The following is a 25,647-nucleotide window of genomic DNA, read 5'->3' on the forward strand; positions in this document are numbered from 1 at the left end:
TCTTAATCATCAAATTATATAGAACTAGCCTGTTCACTAGAAACCATCAGTCATTAAAGAAATGACTGAGGCCAGCGTCCTGTCAATAGATTACTTATTACACTTATATCCGGTTTGATCGATCGAAAATATATAATTTGACCAATGTATTAATAATTTAATAGGTATGCTAATATTTCCTTGCGGGAATTAGAAGTTAAGCCTCATTTCCTGTTACTGTGGTTTTGTGTATCGAATTTTAAACTGATCTCTACACGTTCCTACTGATCCATTGGTCATCACTTATTTGCTTCTGATGTAGAGATCACTTTTTACTGATCGGTTGAAGTCACCTAAATGTTTTTTTGTTTTTTTTTCCATGGCGTTCCTTCGCAACGTTACTAATATTTCTATAATAATTAATGATAAGAGAGGTGTATAAGATTACTTCTTACTGTCCTGTTGAAGTCACTCAATGCTTTTTCCTTGGAGCTCTTTGACAACGTTAATAATCTTAGTGTAATTAATGTAATACTTTGAAGCGAATAGATAGTAATGTTTGCTCGTATGAGAGAGAGAGAGAGAGAGAGAGAGAGAGAGAGAGAGATACGGGCGTATAAGATCATTTCTTACTGTCCTGTTAAAGTCACCTTATGCTTTTTCCATGGAGCTCTTTCGCAACGCATTTCGCATAACTAATGTTGCGTTGGAGGCAACACGTGAACACGAGGACAGCCAAGCAGGGTGTTTCCGACCCCAAACGTGTGTTTGTAAGTCTTGTGCGTGTGCGTGTGTGTGTGTGTGCATGTGTACGTGTGTAAGTGTGTGAAGTGTCGCCATGTTAGCAGCATCCCCCGAGAAGGTATCGGCGAAGGAGCGGACCACATACCTTCAACGACAGGTTCAGAAGCCTAAGCCCCGAGCTTCGATGAATCGACGCAACGACGCAGCTACATAGAGACGACATTCCGATATCGCCGCCGATGACGTGCTGGCATTGTGGCTACTCGAGTTGGGGTTGGGTGTACGTGTATGCGCAAGTCTGTTTGTGTGTGAAATCGGGGAGTTTATTTTTTTCTCTTCCTTTTTTTTTACGCGTTTGTGTGCGTGTAAGCGCCGGATTGGACTAAAGTATAGTTTGTGTGCTGGTGAGTTTGTGAATTCACACGCGTGCGGAAACCCTTCGGTAAAGTGCGTTCGTAAGTTCGTTCGAGCTTTGTATCTTGATTAAAGAACATCCGATACGACGTCGCTGTCCACTACCTTCCTTCCTCCCTCTGTCTCCTTCTCCTCTTCCTCTTCCCCCCTCCCCCCACCTCCTCCAAGTTATGTCCCTTACCTCCTCTCGCCGTATGTCTCCCTCCCCCGTTCTAGCTCTAGTCCTCCGTGGATTGGTGGGTGGAAGGGAGAGAGGGAGAGATGATCCTAGAAGATATTTCTCAACAGCCTACTACGGCACTTCTTGCTTACATAACTCTCTCTCTCTCTCTCTCTCTCTCTCTCTCTCTCTCTCTCTCTCTCTCTCTCTCTCAGGTATCGTATAACTTCGAGTAATGAAAAGAATACGTTCTGCATGTTTTTTATATTACGCATGCGTACACTTCGCCTAGTCCAATTTTTTGCTTTAATAGGAAACAAAAGAACAGCTATTTTTAGAAGGCCAAGATTTGTTTTACGCAGCACAACTAGGGCCGGACCTAGAAGGAATCGCCCAATGAACTTCATTCATGCCTTCCATGGTCGGCTTGACCAAGCAGTAAATGCATGTGCTTCTTCATTTGCCAATTGTCCTCTTCATTATGATTTACAACAGTGAAGTTTAATTATCTTACTTCATTCATCGCCTATTTTTCCCTTCCCTTGCCAATCCCACCATTTGTGCCACTTTGGGGATTCCCAGTGCAAATTTTGTGTTTCGTAAACTGATACATCACTGTTTTTTCTTGAGCTTCAAGCATTATTGAAGATTATCTTGAATTAAAAAAAATATGCTTTTATGGATTGAATAACATGATTTCACTTCGTAGTAAACTTTCTCCAGATTTGTTTACGATCGGGAGGTAAAAGGGAGGGCACGATAGACAATTCGGAACAGTAGATCTAATTCTGGTTTATCTTGTTATTTGAAGGGTAAGGGTAAATAAATGTAAAACTTATATGATTTGCTCCCGATATCACGACATTTCTGTAGCATGTTGTTAAATATAAGTTTTGTTATGCTTGCCTCAAGTAGTTTTCATGATTATAAGATTATATCACTTTGTTTCTGGTTAATTTTCCAACCATTATCTTTGTTCTGAATAACCAAACCGATCTCTCTCTCTCTCTCTCTCTCTCTCTCTCTCTCTCTCTCTCTCTCTCTCTCTCTCTTTAACATCAGCTATACGTATTTACCAAAATTTATTTGTGCGATCCGTCTTCTCTGAAGTAGTCTCCAATAGGACGCGTGAACATCAGGCAAATATGTAGGTGTGGAGGTATGCACACACATGTAAACACACACACATACATACATACATATTCATATGTATATATATATATACATACACACACAAAAAAAAAACACACACACACACACATATATATATATATATATATATATATATATATAATATATATATATATATATATATATATATATGAATTAAGCGAATACCGCATATAACGAAGTCACGTGCACCTGCTGTGATTTTTAAGCATATATAATATATATATATATATATATATATATATATATATATATATATATATATATATATATATATATATATATATATATATATAATTTGTGTGCGTGTATTTGTCTGGTTGCATGACGTTGCTCGCCTCCTTGAGAAAATAAAATTCCCTCCTACTAGGAAAGATTTATCTAGAATACAAAGTTTTACAGAAATTAGGCAAACAGAATAGGAAAGAGAAGAACGGGCAAGTGGACTATATATATATATATATAATATATATATATATATATATATATATATATATATATATACGTATATATATATAATTTGTGTGCGTGTATTTGTCTGGTTGCATTGACGTTGCTCGCCTCCTTGAGAAAATAAAATTCCTCCTTACTAGGAAGAGTTATAATAGAATACAAAGTTTACAGAAATTAGGGCAACAGAATAGGAAGAGAAGAAGGCAAGTGGACTATTAATCCGCTGAAGTGGAGATGAGCTCTGACTTATTAAAAAAATTTTCATGGTGTGCAGTATTCATTGAAGATACGTATGGAAGTTATCAACAAGCATGGACAAGCACTCTCTATTATTAGCACTTTAAGAGAAAAGCTGTACTGAACATTTACGGATTTGTGTCATTTCAAGATAATCTCTACGATGATGGATGTGCGAAAACCGCATTAATTAATAATGGAATTATATAGTCAATCTTACAAACTTCCCTCAGTCGTTATGTTAAACTGGTGTAAAATCTATTAACTGAAAACTACTAAAATCTTTATTATCTTTGACAACTTCGATATGTGTTTTGCTCTAAAATCTAGACCTATTTAAATTGTTAGTTATAATATTTTGAACATTAATAACAAAATCAGACTACGTTTTACCCTACTACAAATTAATGTCCCATGAAAACAAAAGGGTCTGTTCTATATTTTTATGATACCCATCTGACTCAAGTCCACGAATTAGGAAATTACATAACTGTAAGTCTGCTTTAATATATTTTTATAATGAAAGATAAAAAAAAATAAGGGAATTTGATAAAACTAATTATTAGCAATCATCAACTCGAGAGCCTCTCAAATTCGGGACCTGTACAATACGCGTGGAAAAATCTTTGAACCTCTTGCTTGGTTAATTAAAGAAACTGTGTTGCATTCTGTATGGTCTTCCACGGTCTACTTTTTTTATATACAAGAAAAGCAAACTGTCACTGTCCTTGATAAATTTCAAATGTTTTATGAACGTACTTCTTTACGACTTCGATCAAAGCAAATTTTTCTAAATAAAAATTCATCAAAAGCATTGTCTCATGCCTTACATCAAAGGAACATGAACAGTATCAACTAAGAAACGCCTAAGATCGTCATCAAAGCTACTAACTTAAGTATTGCCTCTTGCATATCACGGCATCCTTAGACAGCGTCATTTTCCAGCATTAAGGTGTTTATGAGGTTTTGACCCTAAGTCCTCGCACTTGAATTTTGTTACAGAGCCATGCAACTCTTTATCTTATACTTTTTGAAGTCACTGTGCTTCCTAATGTTCCTATAAACCTATGTAAACGTTTGGATTTTAAGTTATACTTGTAAATCACCAATTATAGGAATAATTTTATAGTAATGCTCCAGTTAGTCTTAGGGAAATGTTCAGAGCACAGAACAATCAAATCTTACTAAAAAAATACCGTATCATCATGAGATCCACTATATATATGGATGAATAAGTCCATATTTATTTTACTTTTTCATTTAACATATTTTGTAGCTATCATTTTCTGTACAAATGTTTTTACAGGTGAGTGATTGCTAACGTTTAGTGACAATAATGATGACTACAGATAACAGTAATTAATATAACACTAATCAGTACAAATATATAGCAATAGCGTTACAACAAATATTACAGTATAGTTATCCGTACCTGGAAATATATTGATAACTGATTAAAATTTCCTGATCAATCAAAGAATTTCAGCTCAGTTGGATACCAATAAGCAAAATATTAGGTTTAAAAGATTCTGTCCTCAAACGCCTATTAGATTTTTTTTTTTTAAGACCTCTATAAACTGATAGGCCTCTGAGACTTGGTGCTAAAAGTATCATTTCCTAAAGTTTCACTACTAACATTCTAGCGGTTGCTCCACAAACTGAATAGTTTCAGATATATTATGCTTAAAACTCATCTTCCCATTTTTGACAATTCCTCGCATCACTGCCATACAGCGAGGATCCCGTTCTCAAAAGTATATTATCTCTTCTCTTGCTAGTCTACCATTCTCTGCCTGCTGATGTTTTCAGCCTGTGCCCCAAAAGACATTAGTTTTTCCCACAGTTTCTCTGCAAAATGCTGGTGTCTGAGATATTAGTTTTAATTCAGTAGCTCTATGTCAAGCGTTTCCCTTCATGAATATTTGACCACCTTGATTGTCATGTCATCTTGTTGTGTAGTTGAAATGCAACGACCATAATATTAGTTTCCCGGCAAAGTCACACATCAGCTAAACAGTCAACAGTGATTCGTGATTAGCTACACCCTTAAGGACTTGATTCGATATATTCTGGGTTAAACTGCATACACACTTCATAAAAAGTATCTTTTTCCCATCCTTTTACAAGAGAATTTGGGTTAATAACTTACGTAAATGGATGAACCAATTGCCCATGTATCGCGGAAATTTCACGTTGCTGTATACAAATGGTTACTTGACTTCGGCAATATCAATACACACTTCCTCCTGAGTCTTGTTTGGTAGGTATGAAAGTGCAAACCGCGTCAACGTTCCTTTAAATCTCATTTCCTCCCATCCATTGCATTTGTGCAAAATGACATCAGGCCCTTAGTTTCCAACCCCCTCCAACCCATGGCCCCGTAGCCTGAATCGATTTTCGTTTGTTTGTATGGTGTTTTTACGTTGCATGGAACCAGTGGTTATTCAGCAACGGGACCAACGGCTTTACGTGACTTCCGAACCACGTCGAGAGTGAACTTCTATCACCAGGAATACACATCTCCAACTTCTCAATGGAATGCCCGAGAATCGAACTCGTGGCCACCGAGTTGGCAGGCCAAGACCATACCGATCACGCCACTGAGGCGCTCTTGAATCGATCTTCAGAGAAGCCAAACCTCCATGGCATGAGGGGTGACGGCTGGGGGAGGGGGGGGGAAGGGGAGGGAGTCTGGATTGAAGGAGGTGGCGGTTATACGTAAAATCCGGTGGGGAAGAGGGTGGGATGGATAGCCTCCCAAAAGGGGTGAGGGAAGGGTCTTGGCGCCACTAAACCAGTTTTCTAATCGAGTGTCAAATTCTGACTGCCACTCCACCTTCCTTGCATTAAACGGACAAATTGTGTGAGCTTGTTTTCATTCCTGACTATGTTGCGACCTGCATTATTGCTCTCCGAGACTTCTATAATGAATATTCTCCGGAGACTTCTTATCCAATTCATTGAACTTTTCCCTGCCTTAGGTTTTAGTGTCTGGTAAGCAATCAAGAACACGCGAAAGCAGCAACTTTTCGTTGTGGAAAAAATTACTTCATACCTCGACTCAGGTGGCTCATTTGTGACCTACAATGTGTACGAAAGAAAAATCCTTATCGTTTGTGAAAAACCTTCCATATTTTTTTTCTCTTAGAAAATCTCTAACATAAATTTACATTCTCAGTAGAGTACTGCAGAAAGTACAGACTACTAAAAAGTAGTAGTAATTGCCTAATGAAAGGAATAGCCCCATGCCCATGACTATAAGAGAGACAGTGGCTTTTGAAACCCGTTATCTATCAATTGCTTGCCAAGTGTACTTCACCAACCTAGAAAGTTCCACTGAGATTGCGTGTTGATATTCTCTCATCATCATCAGATCTACGTTTTCCTTACATAGGATTATAATTTTTCCGCTTTATAACGCTTTTAAAATCAAGTCAGGATAAAAATAAACAAATTAAAAAAAACGGTGAATTCGAAGTACCACAAACTTATTACGGGTAAGTTTTGTTGAAGGGTATGTTCCGATGTCACAATAGGCCTTGTCCCCAAAACTGCATGAGAGAGGAAGACTGAAATAGTGTGTATTCGTAATCACAAGTGGTTAACTATCCTTGAATCCGAAGGTACAAGAAAAGAACAGTATGGATTGCAAACTTAGATATACGAATAAAACGTGAACAAATGTCTGTCTTTGTTGGTTCATATTAGTCTTACAGAACCGTAAGTTTTATCGACTTAGATATGGTATGATTTGTTTGTTCCATAACTTATTTTTTATTACAAGGGGCGGGAGGACTGGGTGGGAGATAGAGTTAGTTCTATTTTGTTTATTATTAACAAATCTTCATGCAGTCGCATGGGTGGCCGACGGCTGATTTTTTTTTTATAATTATTATTATTACCTTGCAAGTTTTTGTTGGCTTGTTCTTTGGGCTTGATGCTCGTGTTTATTTGTGGCCTAATAATTTTAGTCTTTAGCTGGGTTTATCGATCTGGCCTGTTGGCTGCCGGTTGTTGGATGGTATTTAATTAGTCTTCTGAGAAATCGTTAACTTGTTTCAGTTTCTTTATCACACCATGCAATTTATTTGTTTGCTTTGATTTCTCAAAAGCTACTGCGCCTCTTTTAGCCATAGGAGTTGGAAATTTTTGAGTATTTAGATGACATAGCTTTTGAGTTGTCTTGTAAGTTTTGTAATATTTCCTCGCAAAATGCTAATTTATATAAGGAGTGATCAAAAGACAAACGCAATGGGGTTAGAGTGAGTGTTAGGATCTTCGGAACAGTTCATATGCATTCTAAGTCACACATTTATGACAATCTTGTCGTTAATTGGTGACCTAGAAAACTTCATTAACGTAAAGTTTTCTTTCTCGGAAGTAATTGCAGTGAAAACTTGAAAAAGTAGTTGCCAAGATTCTTCGTATTTGATTGGCAAGCCTCAATAAAGTAGATTATTTCCAGGGATATTACACGTAATCACTATGATACTACGATTACCCATGATGTTAGTAATAGTCTAATAACGAGTTTGAAAATAATCAGCACGATTACACTGAAGGTTTCTGTTACTTAATAAGACTTCCAATCAGGTTGCTAATTAGGGTAAGGAATATTTTGTTCAAATGTATGTTCGTCTCTAAAGTACATGATTTTTAGAATATCACAAACAGTTTACCAATAAATAATCCCATTAATATAAGATAAGCTGTTGCACAGGAATTTGGTTTATGTCAAAAGCCTCCCTATGCTTGAAAAATTTGATTAGTAATGGAAACGAGAGTAATTGAGTAGTTAAAGATTATAGTGTAATAAAGAAAGAATTGGTATGAAAGAATTGTTATGAAAGATACGAAATGATATGGAAAAGAATACCAAGTCAGTTAGACTGAGTTTAAACACGTCTTGTAGAGCCGGTATACAACTAAAATACGCCGAAAGTTTGGAAAGCACTCAAATTCAGTTCCGCTTTGCCAAAACATCACTAGAAAGTAAATGTGAAGGTTGAAAGAGAAAGGTAGCTGGGTGGTTGAATACAAGGTTGCGTTATTGCTAATCGTATGAACTTTTAGGAACCTCGCTAGTAATCAGACCAGTTACATCTATCATTAGAGAGCTTAACCACTTTTAATTTTTCATTGCAAATATATTTCTAATAGTCGGAAATTTTACCTTAATTGGTTCTGACTGAATGCAATTGGTACTATGTATGGCTTATCATATTACACTTAATTATCTTTAATAATTTCCCACCACCTCTATTACGTGTGTACGTGCCATTCTTTTTTTCCCCCATTTTCTTTAACTACCTTTACATCCAGAGACAGCATCAACATTCTCCAATCGAAACAAATCAATAATGTATATTAAGTGCTGCTAACACCTGTCCATCGTTTCACAGTCTCAAGTGGAAGATTTTATTGCGTTTCCAGTGGAATCAGTATTAGGAAGTGATCAGAATGAGTAGAAATGTATCAAATGGTCCCGAATAATTTCAGGATAACTGTCATATACAAGAAAAAATCAGTAACTTGTCCAGTTGAGAAATAGGTTGCAGTTGTTACAATTCGTATGCAAAGCGTTTTATTCACACATGGGATGGGAATGCGAACTCCATAGCCATGTGTTATAAACAGGTGCCCTTGATTTTCACAGATCGAGTGGACCTGCCTTCCTTTGCAGACTTTAAAAACTGAACATGTTGCAAATCCAGTCTGCACAAAAGCCTTATTACACTGAGACAGAAAAAGGCGAGAGAAAAAGACATTTGCTATTGCCAATCAAGTACACTAAGCGTGTGATGATGTGTAAAAAAAAAAAAAAATCCTTCAACTCGCAGTGAGAGGCGTGAATTCGATCCAGAGGGTTCTGGAAACAGCCGAACAAAGCGGCTTTGGGCAGATGTAAGCGCCTTCGGACGTAAAATTATTTTTGTTCTCTTGCATGTCGTTATTTTTAATTTTTGTTGGCTTTGGACTACTGTATGCAAGAAATACATGAAACGAGTTGGAGGTTTTGAGTATAATGTAAATTATCAAGTCATATTTGTAGTTTGCATTTTACAGAAGAACAGCGTTTGGTTTTTTTATGCAGTCCGGGTGGCCAAATTTATTCTAGCTGATAAGGAGACAAGATAGCTTTGAAGTTATCAGGGAGACTACTCCACAACCTAAAGATTTTATTTTCTTCGGGACACAGCGGATTTTGTTGGAGGCTTTACACAGAGTGACCTTTTGATCTGTTTCTAAGCGTGATAACAGATGCCAGAGCTAACTGACAAGAACAGGCTCAAGTCAGTTAAAAAACTCAAATAGAATGATCGGCCTTCAAGCTAAAACCTAAAGTTTTAGACTCTAAAGTTTAGAGGCAGTCATGTTTGACGATTCCTCGACTTCTTTTACAAAGTACAGCCACTAGGGACTCTGAATAGGGTTTATTAAGGTTTATAAACGTTTCTGGTATGAATTCTAGACATGCCTGTACGGTCTAAGCATCAGCCAAAGGCTGGTCAGCGTCGATAGCCAAATTCATTGCAACGCCAGTTGTCATGCATTAATCAATCAGGCGATTCAATACGTGAACCCCAAAATTCGTCAAGGAACTTCCGAGATGTGGGTGATATTATTTCATTTTGTAATAACTCAGGAATGATTGCTTTATTCAAGTATACCTGGCGTTACAATTGCTATGGTCACTAGTGAGAGCATGGCGGGAGCGACGCAATCCCTTAAATCATGCGTGGAAGCTTGCAACAGACCTTGAGAACGTGGTGTAAGGGGTGAGGGATCACAGCGAGGCAATAGAAGCCAATACAGTTCATTTCTCTCTCTCTCTCTCTCTCTCTCTCTCTCTCTCTCTCTCTCTCTCTCTCTCTCTGTGTGTGTGTGTGTGTGTGTGTGTGTGTGTGTGCCTGCTTTGTTCATAAGTGCTTGAATTTACAATGAATATTTTGAGCCTGTAAACATCATCAAAATGAAAATTATTAGTTTTCTTTCAATATATATGAAATAAGATACAGTTATTATTATTATTATTATTATTAGGTACTAGAATATGTTGGATTCTGCGGTAACTAATTTTGCTCAAATTTTAGATGCGATAAAATGTAACACTTGTTCATTCATAAGTGTTTTTGTCTTCTCCAAGTGATTAAATTTTCTGAATTAAAATCCCATTACTACTACTACTACTACTACTACTACTACTACTACTACACTACTACTACTACTGCTACTACTACTACTTCTACTACTACTACTCTACTACTACTACTACTACCACAAATAATAATAATAATAATAATAATAATAATAATAATAATAATAATAATAATAATAATAATAATAATAATAATAATAGCAAACAGACCAGACGTGACGTTGATTGACAAAGTCAAGAAGAAAGTATCACTCATTGATGTCGCAATACCATGGGACACCAGAGTTGAAGAGAAAGAGAGGGAAAAAATGGATAAGTATCAAGATCTGAAAATAGAAATAAGAAGGATATGGGAAATGCCAGTGGAAATCGTACCCATAATCATAGGAGCACTAGGCACGATCCCAAGATCCCTGAAAAGGAATCTGGAAAAACTAGAGGCTGAAGTAGCTCCGGGCCTCATGCAGAAGAGTGTGATCCTAGAAACGGCACACATAGTAAGAAAAGTGATGGACTCCTAAGGAGGCAGGATGCAACCCGGAACCCCACTATAAATACCACCCAGTCGAATTGGAGGACTGTGATAGAGCAAAAAAATCATAACTAATAATAATAATCCAAGCCATACATGTAAAAAATCTACGATCGAAAATTAAATCACTTCGGCGACCCAGAATTCTTGGGAAACAGCAACGAAAGAAAGAAACAGCGACGTCCAGACTTTCACCTCTTTGTCGCGGTTTCCAGCAAGGTTACCAAATATCGATCCTTCTCGGAGATATTCGTTTCTCCATTACGTTTTCAATCCGGAAATGCCTGAGAATTCTGGTGACAATTTTGATCAGTCCCTTGATCTAAAGGCGACGCAGTCATTTTACTGAGGTGGTATTTGCTTGCATTTCCTCTTGAAATGCGTCGTGGCGAAATGTATTGCAAGCATAAAAACGCACGTGCGCTTGCGTAAAAACATCACACACACACACACACACTTATAACTGGATTTTTTCTTTATATGTATACATATATGAGTCATATCACATTACCGTGATTTATATACATACATCGAGCTACAAATGTCCTTTAATTTCTAATTCGCTCTACCTCGGAATTAATATATTTTCATATATGTTAACCGAAGGGGAATTTTTTAGTCGATAAGAAATTTGTCGGCTCACGGGCGCGAACCATCGAACCCAACAAATTCAATGAAGCCTGAACTTGTTGGGTTCGATGGTTCGTGCCCATGAGCCGACAAATTTCTTATCGACAAAAAAATTCCCCTTCGGTTAACATAGTTGAAAATATATTAATTCCGAGGTAGAGCGATTAAGATATTAAAGGAAATTTGTAGCTCGATGTATGTATACATATAATTATAGGTGTGTCTGAGTGGAGAAAAATAATGAAAATAATAATAGGTGTACCATTAAGTATCATCCATATCACCAACTCGTCCCTCTAGCCACCAGATGGCTCTCCTCAACTGTGCTTCCTGGCCTTGAAAAGCTCTTGGAATGCCCAAGAACAACTAATACAGGGCAAGATTATTTAACCAGGGGGCTAGTACCTCCTTGCCCTCATCTGTGTCATCCTCAATGATGGAAACGACGAGCAACAAGAACTCGACTCAGAATTGGCAGGATGTTTTCGGAGGTTTCAAGAGAACTCTCCAGTTCCTTCGAAAGCAACCGCCTTCTTGGAAGGGTCCTTCAGTGACGAGGATCGACGTCCTTCACCACCGCCTCTTTTTTAACGAATCTTTCTGAGAAATCTTTTAATCAGTTTCTGCTCAATTTTTTTTTTTTTTTTTTTTTTTGCAGTTATTTTGTTGTTAAAAGATCGTTAATCTTGCAACAGTAATTGCTTTCTGCCACTTCCCTGTGATTTTATTCTTTTGATGGCTAGTGTTAATTGCGCAACACACACACACACACTCACATGAACACACGCACAAACAAAAACACTCACAATATTGATTAGTTTTAACCAAAGGCGTATAACTTATGATACATTTTACAGTAGAGTCAATAAAGAAGTATCACAATAAGAGATTTTTCGTAATATTTTTATTCTAACATGTAATTGTGTAAGAAAAAAACAACAACTAGGGTCTAGATCTAGAACATTGCAATTTATCTTAACCTTTTGCGCATGAAGTATATTGAATAAAATTTTCAATGATGACAAAATGGGATTCTGGTCTTACAATGCATCACGTTTAAACAAGGCATCCATAAATCTCTCTCTCTCTCTCTCTCTCTCTCTCTCTCTCTCTCTCTCTCTCTCTCTCTCTCTCTCTCTCTCTCTCTCGTGTCCTTAGTAATTTTCCTTTCTTTGCATTTGATAGTTGAATGGATTCTCTTCAGTAAGTGAACAAGAAAACAACATAATCGAACTTTCTTGTAGAAGAGAGAGAGAGAGAGAGAGAGAGAGGAGAGAGAGAGAGAGAGAGAGAGAGATTTCGTCATTCCAACATATGAGGCATAGGAGAAATTTTCGCTTGTTTTGTCCACGAAGAAAGTGTGCGAAGACCATCAGTAATATATAAACTTACTATATAATATTATATATATATATATATATATATATATATATATAGTATGTATATGTATATATGTGTGTGTGTGTGTGTATGTATGTATGTATATATGTGTGTATATATATATATTATATATATATATATATATATATATATATATATATATATATATATATATATAATGTGTACAATAGATATGAATTCCAACTGAAATGGGCCAATTTCGTCACAACCCGTAAATATCTATTATATCTCTGTTGACCTGAGCAGTGTAATGAATACCTGGTAGTTAATGCAGTCTACTTGGATAAACTTGCTACGAGTCTAAAGTTTTTTTTTTCTTTAGCAGAAGAGAAATATATGCAGACGAATAAAATGTTAGCTATAAATGAGAGAGAAAGCGAGAGATATAAGAAGCGTGCGATGGTGAGAAGGAACTTCCTGGTCATGCTCAAGACGTCGTCATAGCTGAAGGAACGAACCTCTGGTTATGGCTCCCCGCCGATGTGAGGTGAAAATGTAATAACACGAAAGACCTCTCGTATTCTTTCCTCTTTTCAATGAATTGCTTGCCATCTCTCTCTCTCTCTCTCTCTCTCTCTCTCTCTCTCTCTCTCTCTCTTCTTTGTGCAAATATGGAAGGTTCCAAGTGGAAGCTGAGAAAATGAATGGTACTATTGTCGTTGAAAGAATAAGGTTCTCGACGCTCTGGAAAGCACATGATACACGGCCGTTCCCAAGAATTCATATCAAGTGTTTCTCCAACCTTAACCCTCCAAACTTTCAGTCATACAAAGGAATCTAAGTGATATGTAGATTTAGGGCATTCACATTGTGAGTTGATGTCTGTTTTAAAAAAAAAAATGGCGCTAAACTAAAGTCTATCGGGTAAGGAATGAGCTTATTGTGATATTTATTTTATGTTAAAATGATAAACAACACAGACGAGGATATAATCAGAATGATAAAGAACAGGAGAAGGGGGGGAGAAACGAGAGAGAGAGCAGAAGGCATGAGAGCTGGAGAGGGAGGAGTTATCAAATACGATATGGTCGCCTGATGCAGACCTTAATTTCTCTTGAAATCGTGATACGAATCTGTTATTGCCTGACTAGATTTTCGTTCTTGGAAGTGGAGGCACATCGATAGGTACTAGACTTAAAGAGTCGTAGATTCCAAACAGGGGCTATTGGCTAAAAAGAAAAAAAAAGAAAGAAACCCCAAGTACCCAAAGCACTTTTGCACCAACAGCAACATACATCAATGAATTTGTTACATTTGGAGCAATCCCTTATGACTGAAGACATGAGGAAAGAGAGTTTATCCGCGGACGACAGAGCATAATATCTCGCACTCTACTCACATTCTCTCTCTCTCTCTCTCTCTCTCTCTCTCTCTCTCTCTCTCTCTCTCTCTCTCTCTCTCTCTCTACAAGGCTATAGTTCTCTTGTTAAACCGATCACGTGCGATAGCTGGGAATGTGAATATTTGCCGCACACCGATTTGCATTCATTAAAGATAATCTCGCACAGGTGCACATCCAACTCTCCACATCTCGATCATCTCTCGTTGGTCTTCATCTTTTGTTGGGGTTTTGTCTCGTCTTGATTTTCATTTTAATTATATACTCTTCCTCCGGTCTGTTCATATTACTCGTTTTTTAAGGATTACGCGTTTTACTCAAATTAAACTACCGGCGTTACTGTTGATACGCCGATATGCAATTTAAAAAAAAAACTAATTTTAGTTTCATCTCATAATAATAGAAATATGAAAATCGAAAGAAATTAGTAATTAGATTTTGGGCTTTTGTGATATTTAATTACAGGTGTTTTGTGGAATTAAACGCAAAACAACATAATTTATACTACTACTACTGCACTCAATAATAATAATAATAATAATAATAATAATAATAATAATAATAATAATAATAATAATAATGATGATGATGACTTATAGTTTCTTGGTCTCCGCAATTATTATTTCATTGAGGAATTTCATTTGTATTTACTTAGTGATATACGTACGTGTGTATGTAAATATATATACTAGATATATATATATATATATATATATATATATATATATATATATATATATATATATATATATATATATATATATATATATATATATATATATATATATATATATATATATATATCGTCCTCATTATCTTTCGATGTATCAGTCTGACAAAGTTCCGAGAAGAGGTTCACCAAGGGCTAACGAGATTTGAAGGGGCGGTCAAGTAACCAGCCCGTAGGCGAAATAAAACTTACTCCTCGACCCATACCCTCACAGCGGGAACGCCCGTAAATAATATCCAACGAAAATGACCTTCTGGCTTTCCCCTCTGGTTAGAGCGGATTTTTTTATCCATTTTTTATTTAATGTCGAGGGTTACCTTTACCAACAACTTTATCAGTAAAAGTATTCCTTTCTAATTAACTACAATCATTCAAGTTTCGTACCGACTCTGAAGCAAAATTGATCTTGAGTTGTAAGTGATATTTTATCTCAGTTACTTAATAAATCACTTCATAACAACAACTTTCCAAGATGAGTTAAAGTTGTTTCTCTGTTAACCGCCAGAATGGAGACATGCGTATCTACAGCATCAGTTGCAAGAACGCGAATGCGCCTGTGTAAAACTGGTCTCAAGAATGAACGTCTCCAAAAGTTGCCAAGCATGTATACAGAATCTCATCTTGGAAACGAGCATGTGTTTATTCATACCTCAGTTCATATCAGCATCCCTTCGTTGTTACCATCCAGTAACGCTATGATAATTGTTTGGGTTAAGTCTATGACAAGAAAACAAGTCTCAGTAGAAGTGTCTAGGAGGGACCATAAAGTCTGGGGTTTTACGAATCTTGCATAATTCCGGTTTGCTGATTGGACTTTAACATTGTATCTCAGACGATTCATACTCTTAAATTGTAAGTTCTCTCTCTCTCTCTCTCTCTCTGTATCTGACAAGTCTTGTAATATTAGTCCACCTTTCCTGGAAGACACTTTTTTACGAGTGGATTGTTATCATTTTGTATTTCTATGTATATATGCTTCCTGTAAAGTTAATCCTCTGTTAATATATGACCAATAAGTCCCTGATCCACAGGGTCATTCGTAACTCTACCCTTGTTCTGATTTACTATCTGACCGCCGTGCTATTATTATTTGACCCCCAATATTTACGAAACTCGTATTGGATCCTCTCGTTTTAGTTTTACCCTGACTAACTTGGTATAGGATTATATATCTGCCAATAAATCAAGTTAGTTTTCACGTGATCATTATGCTTCTAATTTAGCTATGTTTGTTATGACCAAAAGCATAACAACAATCATAACTAATTTAGAAGCTTATTGACAGGATCAAATACGCGTTGTAATCATGATTCCTAGTCTTAATTTTGCCTTGATTCTTGAAAAAAGAGTTAGCCCAGAATGTTTTTGGAAAGCGATTTACCCACTACCGAAAGGAGTCGTTATCGGCTAAGCATATTAGAATGAATCTAAAGTTGTAAAATTAAACTAATTTTGTACGCGGTTAACAAAGCACTATAATCTAAAGCTTTAAAAGTACACATGTACTTCGAAGTTGTCAGTTGAATATTTTAAAAATAATATAATGAAAATACTGATACGCCTGAATATCAATACCCAGTATGTGGTGGGCACAGTTTTCCGTGTCAAAAATGATGAAAATGGTTGCAGGTCCACAATAATATAGCATGTGAGTATATTGGTCTTTTAAGACTAATGTACTCACATGCCATATTATTCTGTACCTGCAACCAATACCCAGTATGTTATCAACACCAAAGCTGGTTAATACTATGCAGCACCAAATCATGGAGTAAGTACTTCCACTGGAATCAGTTCCAGCGTGTTGGTGAGCTGAAGCATTACATCTAAGCTCAACTGCCTCCTCAGCTGTATTTTGGAAAAGCTTACCGTCCCTTTATTGGATACCCATTCCCAGGCTGGCTTTATGATATGCCATTTTTCATTGTAACCAATAAGAATTAAGGAGAATACTCTCAATGACCTGATAGACTCCACAACATAGTAATGACAATAGGGGTAGCTTTCACAAGTGGTAAGAAGCGCTGGGACTGACTAACTAAAGTCTTAAACGTTTTAAGGAATGAGCCGGAAGAGAGACCAATCTTAAGTTGAACCTAATAATCATCGGGGCTTTGAAAGTAAAGCTAGCAGGAGGTTTCACAGAGACAACGAACCAGAAGGTTAGACCTCACATAATATTAGAGGCTACAAAACCTTGAAGGTGTCATGAAGACAAAAACCTAAAGGTTAGACCTGATAACATCAAAGGCTACAAAATTGAGCCCATCTGAAGGTGTCAGGAAGTTCTACCATAATAATGCAATATACTCACTCAATAAGGAAGAATGGACTGTCCTTCTAATAAATTACTGTGGCGAAAATAGTTGATCATTTTAAAACTGTTTCATTCCATCAAGGTATTCCAGATTATGGAAGGATTTGCAAGAGTATGAAGGAGGCGGACTGATCAATATCAGTGCTCTGACTCGTGAGTGAAGTATATTAAGAATAATCTTATGCTTTAGGGGAGTATGAGCGAAAATGCCTGCTCAAAAGAAGAAGAAAACTCAGAAACTTAAAGATCTGCCGCCACCAGCAGCCATTGTAAGGAAATAAAGCTGACAACCTCATTCCAAAAACACAATAGAACCATCAGTGTGGTACGCTGGCGCTGAGTCATTTATAATATTTGAATTAGAATAAAAAGAATACTTTATTTTTCTTTTTTGTCTTATTAATATTGAATTTGAACTATTTATAAAAGATGACCATAGTTCAGGAAAATCTTCGTATAATTTTGTACTACAATGTCACAGACTTTTTTTTTTATTTGTATTGTCTGCTGTCTTCCATGGTCGTGCCCTGTAACTTCGGTTTAATTTTTCCTTTCTTTGAAGTGTGAAGAAACGTTTTCATTCAAATACAGAGGGAAATTGATTATAGTCACCTACTTGATAACACGATAAAATAGTAATACTCTCACTCTATCGCCTCTGCTATATATATATATATATATATATATATATATATATATATATATATATATATATATATATATATATATATATATATATATATATATATATACATATATATATACGTATATATATATATATACTATATATATATATATATATATTTAATAGTTTAGTCACTCACACACGTTATTTTCCTTAATTCTTAAATACTAAGCCACAATATCTCCTAATACTGAATCAACTTAGTATGGGAATAACCTACAACCAAAGCTAATTATTTATATTAAGTGCTTATAACACGACCAGGATTCGAACTGGGCCCTTTTTGTTTGATACGCAGGTCTGAGTGTGTGTGTGTGTGTGTGTTTACTTGAAATGTAAAACATTTATATATACGTTTGAATGCTATCTTTTATTACCTGAATTATTAAAACTGTCACAGGGTTTTTAGTAATATTCTTTTCTCGGATTTAGATTCTCCCATAAAACATATCTGAGAGTCCTACTCTCATACAGCTTCCCTACTGAAGTATTTATATTTCTCAATATAATGCGAGTATTTTCATCTGCTCATAAAAATAAAGAATAAATAAATCTTTAGAATACTCAGTTTACAGAAGGAATGTTTGATATAATGAAGGCACATTTTCTGCATACAATATTATAGTTTTACACTTTGGTAACGCAAGAGGTCTAAATTGTAAACTTGGAAAAGCTCGGTTTTTAGTCATATTTGGTATCAACTTAGTGGGTAGCCTTTGCTTGAAATCTTTTGTATATTAGAATAACACAATTTCGACTTAACAGCAGGATGGTGCTTGTTTTTGTTGTTAAGTCGAATTTCTAAAATAACGCATCATATAAGATAAAAAAAAAAAAAAAAAAAAAAGGGTAAGAATAGACCCAACTATACCTAACCAAAGATGAATTGTTCTACTCGCTCGAGGATACTTAACTCCCCATAGACACCGACACCAACCCTCCCCCACCCCATCTACATAAAAGTCTTCTCGTCATAAAAAATGCAAAATTTCCCCCAAATTCTGCACTGCCCAAATGTCACGGGTATCCTAACAACTTGTGATACGAGTTGCCGATATCAAAATACCCATATGCTGTTTTATTAACACCTGTTTAAAACAGTTTATAGGTGGCTGTATTTGCCGGACGAACTATTTCAGAGTGGTGTTTAGTTTTCTGGTATCAGAGAATTTACGTGTGTCAGTACTCTTCCTTAATTTAATCTGTTGTTAAGCTCCTATTCAAATTCGCGTAATCTCTCTTACCCCTCTATCTTTATATCACACAGGAGGACAACATGAAAAATATTAATTAATGAAAATTCCAAATTTATTTAAGAATGAATCATGAAGCCCGTTTTCTACTGTGTGTATTCCTAGAAAACGTACGATGTGCCAGATCACAGGTCCCATTGCATCTGACATCGTTATTGCAACTACTTCAATGTTCCTAACTTTAGTTGTAAGCAGAGTTGAATGAAACAACTGAAAAAATACTACTTTATTATGTTTAAAACAGAAAACTATTTTTAAAGGCCCATGAACTAGAAACAATAAAATCCTAAATATCAATATTCACTTCACGAAATTAAACTAAATATTACAAGAAACCATATCCACGGGGGATCGTTATTCTTCATAGACTCGTCAGACTTCATAAAAAAAACAAGCAAACAAACGAAATGAAGTAACAAATGCACTTTTTTTTTTTTTTTTTTTTTTTTTTTTTGAAATTTTTTTTTTTTTTTTTTTTTTTGAAAGTTGACTTGTCAAATCTTGACCTGCTGGCTCAAAGACAGCCATGACTCCTTTCAAATGGGAAACTTAATCAAAATCTAAATCAAATGTTACTCTGCTTCATAATGATGCTAAAAAATAAAACGGCCAAACCTTCAGTCCAACTTGTACGTTGATATCTAAAGATACGTTCGATATTAAAGAAACAATACCGCAAACTGTTTTTAAAAGCTATACAATCTCACCAAACAAAGCAAAAAAGAAAATGACAGGTATGAGCCATATTTAAGAGAAACTTAGCTAGACTTGATGTCGAGGGCATTTGTACTTGAACACTTTATCTTAGTTCGATGCGAGCCAGACTTCTTATAACAACCAGCTACTCCGAACGGACTGAACTTCATTAAAATAGACTCGCCCAGACATGCTGCAAATTAATAAGAATAAGAAAGGAATTCCCATAGGGAGATACGTCTGACCACTTTGTACAAGTTGCCCATAGAAAAACTAATGGTAACATCAGCCAAAAAATCTGATAATACCATATGGAAAAAATGCAATTGAAAAGTTGGTGATAACAATAATATTGGTAATGATGATGCTGTTGGTTCTATGGTAACGTGCTGAGTTTGTACAAATAAGACTTTTCGACTTCGTAGACTACATTGACACCATATTATTGAGATCATTTACTCTAGTACTGCTACTACCACAACCTCAGCTGTTACCACTACTAATAATAAAAGCAAAGGAAATAGTAAGTATAAAGTTACAAATCTGACGTCCTTCTTAAAAGAGGTGCTATAACAAACTTGGTTGGAACTGAGGCTGTTTCATAAAGGTAGTTGTTAATTTTTATTTTTGTAATCTAAGCTCATAAACGTAATTTATTTTTTAACTTAAATATATCTTCATCACCAATAACTTCCAATATCACACACAATCGCATAAAAGTAAACCCCTGTAACTAACTTTCTTGGAGAATATCTGAAATTATCAATTCGTTTCCCTTAGTCGTATAAAATAGTACAAAAATTCAGCCAAAGTTTTGGACAACAGAAAACCTCCGTCAAGTATGTGCAAGTCTAACCTCATCCTCCTGTAAATCTTTCTTATCCAGATCTCTCCCCAAATTTAATATAATGTTGCCAATGACGATGTCCACCATTGGCCAGACTTTCGTAAAATCCCATGTATAACTTTCTGCGTAAATATAGATTAATATAATACTGCACATAATGAACTCTTGGCAATAGAAGTTATATGCCACTGCATTTAAAAAGACCTGTTTATGTACAGTTTATTTGTATAATTGCACATTACATTCTGTATTGTCAGGAAACATTTGCCTCGAAATTATCTCTTTATATTACGCAAATCAACAATTAGTTACAACTTCCTTGTCTCCCATGTAATTATTCATAATCAGTTTACTGTATCAATGAAATTACTCTTTTTATGTCTCACAGACATAAACGTTTATATACCCAGGTAATTACGATACAATTATGCAGGAATAAAAAACCTGTAGGTAGACACAACCCGGCATGGATGCATACATACTGCAGCATACCTTTCCATACGAACACATACATACATACACACACTGGACAGCTTCTCACCTCCTATATGGGTTTCCCAGGGCAAAATGTTTTTCTCATCCAACCGGTTGTTAAGGAACTCTTTTTATATAAGAGGCTCACGGTACCCTCATTAATCCTTCCAGGAGATTTCGCAGATTAGCGCGGATCCTGACCAAGGTATCGGATTTTTGACACCTTTCCAACCAGACCCGATTGCGCTAATAGTCAGTTTGAAATGATTTCCCGATTGATATCCCTCCTACCTTGATCTCTTGTCTTCCGCTTTCTGTTCAGCTATACCTTCTCCAATATCTTTCGTTGATCTTCAAAAGTTGTCTTCTAACTTAAAGAATTTAACGTATAATACTATTTGCTGTAATGATCACCAAATTAATCATTATTTTGACATGAAGTCCATCTTTGAAGACTAAATGGTTTGAATTAATACCACAAAAGCTCTCGTTCACGATAGACACAAGTTGGAGTAATATATTGCGACCAGAAATTAAATTAGCTCTCTCTCTCTCTCTCTCTCTCTCTCTCTCTCTCTCTCTCTCTCTCTCGACGTCATTAAGTGCCTCAATGATTCCTACAAATATAGCTTATATCGTACATAATTTAGTGTACCAATACTGCCAGGAAGTCTAAAGGAGTTGTCATCAGTACCTGATCATTGATACACACAGGAAAAATATATCAATCAATGAAAGCTCAGAAAAACGCTCACCTTTTCCTGCTCTCTAGCTGTTCCAGCTCTAATTCATTCATTTGATAATCTACCTTTTCAAGGCTAATTATAACACCGCTGTATATATTTCATAAACTATAAATATTCAGATTCCCAATCTTCTTTACCGCTACCATGTGAAAACTTACGAATAATAATGAAAATAATAATAAAAATTTTACAAATATCGAATACAGGTACATCATAAAACTTGCTACTTGTCACATTCTCTGCTTACATCCTACGAAGGAGTACTCTCTCTCTCTCTCTCTCTCTCTCTCACTTCTGCTTTAGCAAGCAATAAATGGCAATTTCACACCTCCCACAGGGGTATTTTGACACCTGTGTTAGATTAAAGCCGGTACGCTTCTTGGCCTCGGGTAATCGAAGCTGGATGTTGTTGGTGAGTGGTCAGGGAATGGGGGTTGGGATGGTGTTTTGCCTGGGGGGATGAGGTGGGGAAGGAGGGAGGGAGGGAGGGAGGAGTATTTGCGGATGGTGAAGTTCGTTAGGTCCATGGTGGAGGAAGGGTGGGATATGGCTGGAGGGGGTTTAGAGGTTGTGGGTGGGGAGACGGGAGAGTTTTAACTGACTGGGTGGTAGTTTTCAAGAAGTGGAGGTCAAACGAGACGATAATAACTCATGTTTTATTGTCATCTTTATTTCCACTGTTCTTGGTTCTGATAACCCACACCTGCAGACGTGTGGCTGTAGTGGACTGTGGTATTTTTCTCTTATTTTACGCTATTTTCCATTCTTTTCGATTAAGGAGGAAATATTCCAATGTTTGAAGGTCTATATAAACTAAAGTTTATGCTGATTATATATTTCAATTTTTCAGTCGTGAAGTTGGCTAAATTTGTTGGCTAAATTTCGAGTAAATTCGTTTCTAATCATATTTCCCCCCCAACCCCCCCCCCCTTTTTTTTTTGTTTAAGAAAATCCCCTTTGCAGCCCGTCGGACATTTAACAACATTATTTCTTGTCTCTGAACAAGTGAGTAGGAAATTAATAATAATAATAATAATAGAGGCAGGTACACCATCAATGGCATTAATGATATTAACAGCACAATACAGGTGGTGCTTTTGATAAAGGGAAACTAAAATTCATTTGAGCGGAACGATAAGAAAAAAATGCTAAAAGAAATGGAAGACTTCCGAAATCTTTGGGAAATTTCAATCAATCTAGAAATTTGCTTATCAGAGTGTTGGGGGATGGGAGGGGGGAGGTCCTCTCGCACTGGGAGTTGAACAGCCCAAACCAGAGGGGGAAGAAGGGGTCGGGGGTGGTGGGAAATTATAGAGGAGGCGCGAAGGAGGCGGGTCAGAGGGCGGGGCATGATAGGGCACGGGGCACCCAAATATACTTAGCCTATCGGGGAAGTCGCCGTTGCCTTCAGTAGCACAGTTGCGGTCGTGAACTCGTGTGTTCTACTGGGTACCCACTCGCCACATCTCGAAGCACGTGGCTCAGGGAACTGTTTGGCTGAGTTTACCTGTGGAAGTGATCGTTCTCTCAAGTTCTCGAACCTTTTGGCCTTTGAAGGTCGTTCTTTGGAAATCCTTTTTATACTTCTTTAGCTCTCAAGGTGAGTTGGATGTGATTTGCGTTGCTTTTCTTCGATGAGGGAGATTTTTTCTCTCCTTTTTTGTGATTCGTGTTGCTTTTTTTCAATCAGTGAGATTTTTGCTTTCATTTTAATAGTGATCATTGTTGCTTTTATTCAATCAGGGAGCATTTTTTCATTCACCCACCTCCCCACAAAAAAAGAATGAATGAAGTAAAATATATCTTCCTGGTCGAAAAACAGCAACACGAATTACAAAGAAAAAGAAAAATATGAAATTTTTTCTTTCATATTTTTCTTTTTCTTTGTAATTCGTGTTGCTGTTTTTTCGACCAGGAAGATATATTTTACTTCATTCATTCTTTTTTTGTGGGGAGGTGGGTGATGGGGTGGCCGGCCACTCAAAGGAAGTTGATTGATTAATTGATTGATTGTAAGTTATCTGGCGTCACAACTACCAGGGTCACCGACGCCACTCAAAGGAAGTTAACTATGATGTTAGAGTAGTCTCTCTTTATACAAAATGAGTCTGTAACGAGGAAAATACTGAAACTATTTAAATACGACTGACTTAATGGTAACTTTTATTAGATATCTAACGTCGAGTAAGTGAAATGTAGATAGAAAATGAAGCTACCATAGAGTATATACTTAAACACATCGAAGCACACTTGTATATCTTTCTATCTATCTATCTACACACACATGCATATCACATCACCGTGATTCATATACACGCATTAAGCTACAAATGTTTTTTTTTTACTATTCATAATCAAAATAATTCAAGACTGGTGTAATGTAGCCCCAAACAAAGTCGTAACCATTTCAGCTATCATAATTATCCCTATGATAAGCTTCACCTGCCTAATCACCACACCTGGAACTTCTTTTCAATGAAACGCAGCTCTTGAAGTAAGTCCAACGGAGCGTGAGAAATTCACATAGTCACGGTTCATTGAAAGGGGTTACTTGCGAGTCACTGTTGGTGCTCTATTGACTGATTTAGGCACGCAGACTGTAATCCAGTGATTATGATCAACGAAGGCGAATTGTAGGTAAAGACAAAAATAAGGCAAGCAATTTTTTTTTTCAACGTAAGGGTAAAGCAACCAGGAATTGTGGTAACATCCTGAAGAATGAAGTGCACTTATTTTTCAATTATTTGTAAAAAATTATAAATAGATAAATAAATAAATAAAATAAAAGAAAATAAAGTACATTTTTTGTAACAGGAAGAGCAGTGTTTTCGAAGACTATTTTCATGCCACAGATTTCTTCCATACTTTTTGTGGCTTTTAAAAAATAATGTATTCTGATTCATTTGGTTGTGTGTGTGTAGTCATATTACTATTGTTTTTGTTATTATTTTCATTACCCGTGAGCGGGTTGTTGTCGCTGGTGCTATTGATTGCTCTTAACTGTTGGGTTTAAGGGGAATACTATTCATTCAAGTTAACTAAACATAGCAGGTGTATTACTGTTTTAATATTGTCATTGGTACTACTATACGTTTTGTTAATTTTTCTCATTGTATTTTTGCTGCATTTCATCTGCATTCTGTATTTGTACACAGCCATTGAAGTATTATTATTATTATTATTATTATTATTATTATTATTATTATTATTATTATTATTATTATTATCTCCTGAACAGGCCTGTAGCATGATGGTCCCATCTTGGTGTTGCTATCATCGGGCGGTGGTGACCGTGATTCTCTGGGCGACGACCTTAGCAGCCATAACAGCAACGACACCATCAGGAAAAGGAGGAGGAGGAGGTGGTGGTGGCGGTGGAGGGGGAGGAGGGGCAGGAGGAGACCAAGCGGGGAACCCCCCATCCGCTCTCATTCAGCAGCTGGAAAAGAACCTGATGGCTATGTTCGGGATCCAGCAGCGGCCCCGCGTCAAGAGGCAGGTGACGGTGCCGCCCTACATGATGGAGTTGTACCATCGCCAGGCAGGGCTCCTGTATAAGGCACCGAGGAGGACCTTGGAGCAAGTGGAAGAGGAGGAGGAAGAGGAAGAAGAGGAGGAGTTCATTCCGGAATCTCCAAGGTCTTACAGTACCAACACTGTCAGAAGTTTTGTCCATAGAGG

General features: G+C 36.5%; 1 protein-coding gene across 2 annotated transcripts in view; it reads left to right on the top strand.

Annotated features, from left to right (window-relative positions):
• The window catches only part of LOC135223774 (bone morphogenetic protein 2-like), a 43,676-nt gene that overhangs the window by 15,034 nt on the left and 2,995 nt on the right, over positions 1–25,647 (top strand). Inside the window, exons 1-2 of one of the 2 annotated variants that reach the window (XM_064262553.1) lie at positions 23,317–23,566; positions 25,205–25,646. In XM_064262553.1, coding sequence (XP_064118623.1) covers positions 25,214–25,646 — 433 coding nt within the window. In that variant the 5' untranslated portion in view covers positions 23,317–23,566; positions 25,205–25,213. Of the gene's footprint in view, positions 1–23,316; positions 23,567–25,204; position 25,647 lie in introns of those variants that run through there. The other variant, XM_064262552.1, reaches the window with a different exon arrangement.

Source organism: Macrobrachium nipponense, chromosome 10 (genome assembly GCF_015104395.2).
Source record: "Macrobrachium nipponense isolate FS-2020 chromosome 10, ASM1510439v2, whole genome shotgun sequence".
NCBI lineage: Eukaryota > Metazoa > Arthropoda > Malacostraca > Decapoda > Palaemonidae > Macrobrachium > Macrobrachium nipponense.